We start from the raw sequence: 2,313 nt of genomic DNA on the forward strand, positions 1-2,313 counted from the left end.
TGGTTTGAGGAAACCGCTGGGACCCCTGGGGTGGTAGTGGCTGAGTCTAGTGACTGGAATAGGTCCAGGCTCACTTTCCCCAAATCCCTGCAAACTCGTTGGGAGATGATTGTATTTTTTTTGAAAGGACGGTGGGGGGAGTAGGTGGAAGTCTCCTGAGAGACACCCACAGATTTAGTGATAGTTTAGAAATAATCGGCTTCTCTCAGATTGGCAAGCTTTCCGTTTATCCTCCTCTTTCTCCAATTCCGTTGAGGAAATGAGGTGTGGGCTGTTGCGTGGGGAAGGGCTAGAATCCTGGGGTGGAGGCAGAAATTTAGCCATCATTTGAAAATATTTTCTCTCATTCAGTGCCTGCCTGTGGGTCATGCGGGGGGTGGGGCCAAGGGGACAGCAGCCCTCGCAATGACTAGGCCAGAGGGTGAGGGTGCGGGGGTGGAGGCAGGGATAGGGACAAGAGGGGGAACCAGGAGGTAGGAAATTTGGGGCGACGACGGTTGTGAGGATCCCGGACTCAAGATAATGAATGTCTTGTCTCTGGGGCTGGTGGATCCACAGAGTTCCCTCCTCCCCGCCCCCTTCCTTTCTGTCTGCAGGTCCAAGGGTCTGTGTTCACAGACATCTCGAGGCAAGAAAAGGAGGAAACTATCCCGAATCCTCACAGGTCAGTGTGAAGGAGGCACTTAGCGCGGGTCTCTGAGGGTGGGAGTTGGGAAGGATGAGAGCTGGGTATAATTTGCGGCCTCGCAGCCCAGCTACCAGTCTGCTCCCTTTCTCCGGCGCCCGTCAGAGAGGCCATTAGCCTGGTCTGCTGGGGAAATGGTGGGTTGCAGAGGGAGGGGAAAGGAGGCGGAGTGGTGGGGGTGCGGGAGGAAGGGGCGGCATCTCGAACTTCAGAGGGCTGGAACCGTGTGGCAGGGGTGGGAGATGAGGCGAGGATCTTGCCTCAAAGAGAAACTAACCGGAATCAAAAGAAACGAAGCAATTTGCTCTACATTTTCTTCCCGGACTTAAGCTGGAAACAACATCATGCAAAAACCCTGCAAAGAGAATGAAGGAAAGCCCAAGTGCAGCGTTCCAAAGAGAGAGGAAGAACGCCCCTATGGAGAATTTGAACGCCAGCAAACAGAAGGGAATTTTAGGCAAAGGCTGCTTCAGTCTCTCGAGGAATTTAAAGAGGACATAGATTATAGGCACTTTAAAGATGAAGAAATGACAAGGGAGGGAGATGAGATGGAAAGGTGTTTGGAAGAGATAAGGGGTCTGAGAAAGAAATTTAGGGCTCTGCATTCTAACCATAGGCATTCCCGGGACCGTCCTTATCCCATTTAATGTATTTCTCCTCTATTGGAGAATTCCACTATTTTCTGTTATTAATATTACCACCATTGGCTTCTTTTTGTCTGCATTTTCTTGCTAAATATTGCTAGCATTTTACTCCTATCCTTCAATGTTCCTTTGATTTGCATATGACTCCTTTTACCAACATCTCATCTTTTGACCCAATCTCACTCATTTAATAAGGATGTTGCATTCATTTGCATGGGAAGATGCTCATTTGTATTGTAAAGTGAAAACAATAAGTTGGAAAACAGTGTGTGTGTGTATATATGTGTGTATATATATATTTATACACATACACACTTTATATGTGACAAAATGCAAAAGAAAAACTCTGAATTATTATACACCAAAAGTTTAACAGTGAACCTCTGTGTGATCTGTATTTTATTTCTTTTTTCACTATCTGCATCTTCTCATTTTCCAAAAAATGAATATATATGTGTGTGTATTGTGTCACAAAAAAACTAAAATAAACAGACACAAAAAACTTGTCAATCACCTTTGAAGGGCAGTAAAACGCTTAATAAACTCTTGACAAAAGAACTATAAAAAAGAAATGTAAACTTCAAATTACCTTTGGATCTCTTAGCTAGGGGAATAAAACTGGCAATTATTACAGATACACTTGCTTAAGACTCAGTCTTTTTCACGGGGAAAACCTTTGCCTCATAGGGCTGCTATCAGGAACAAATGAGGTGACTCCGAGCTATGCTTGGTGGACTCTTGTTCCCACCTGTGCATGCAGAACCCCAACCGACTACAGCATCAGTTATTTGAGGGAGTGCCCTGACACGACTTACTGGTGCTCAGGAACAAGTCCATTAGTAGGCAGGGCGGTGGGGGCTTCATGCCAGTCATCTGCTGTCGAGCCCCACTCTCCTCCCCTGGCTTCTGCCACACCTGCTGGGCACTGCTGCCTCTTCTGCTAGGTCCTTTGCTCTCTGCTGGCCCTCACTGCTCCTGGTGCAC

At 46.8% G+C, this 2,313-nt stretch overlaps 1 protein-coding gene across 1 annotated transcript; it reads left to right on the plus strand.

Annotated features, from left to right (window-relative positions):
• Window positions 1–461: 461 nt before the first annotated feature.
• LOC103679866 (transcription elongation factor A protein-like 7) lies at window positions 462–1,409 on the plus strand. The gene is made up of 2 exons (XM_008709398.1): window positions 462–664; window positions 1,016–1,409. The coding sequence occupies exons 1-2, from the start codon at window positions 523–525 to the stop codon at window positions 1,330–1,332; spliced, it is 459 nt and encodes a 152-aa protein (XP_008707620.1). The 5' UTR covers window positions 462–522; the 3' UTR covers window positions 1,333–1,409.
• The last annotated feature ends 904 nt before the right edge of the window (window positions 1,410–2,313 follow it).

This window comes from Ursus maritimus, unplaced genomic scaffold, assembly GCF_017311325.1.
Source record: "Ursus maritimus isolate PB19 unplaced genomic scaffold, ASM1731132v1 scaffold_1295, whole genome shotgun sequence".
Lineage (NCBI taxonomy): Eukaryota > Metazoa > Chordata > Mammalia > Carnivora > Ursidae > Ursus > Ursus maritimus.

Excerpts from the sequence above, each read along its gene's own strand:
- LOC103679866 (XM_008709398.1), top strand. The coding sequence starts at position 523 with ATGAATGTCTTGTCTCTGGGGCTGGTGGATCCACAGAGTTCCCTCCTC. Across the intron at positions 665-1,015 it reads ACTATCCCGAATCCTCACAG|CTGGAAACAACATCATGCAA; the intron begins GTCAGTGTGAAG and ends CCCGGACTTAAG.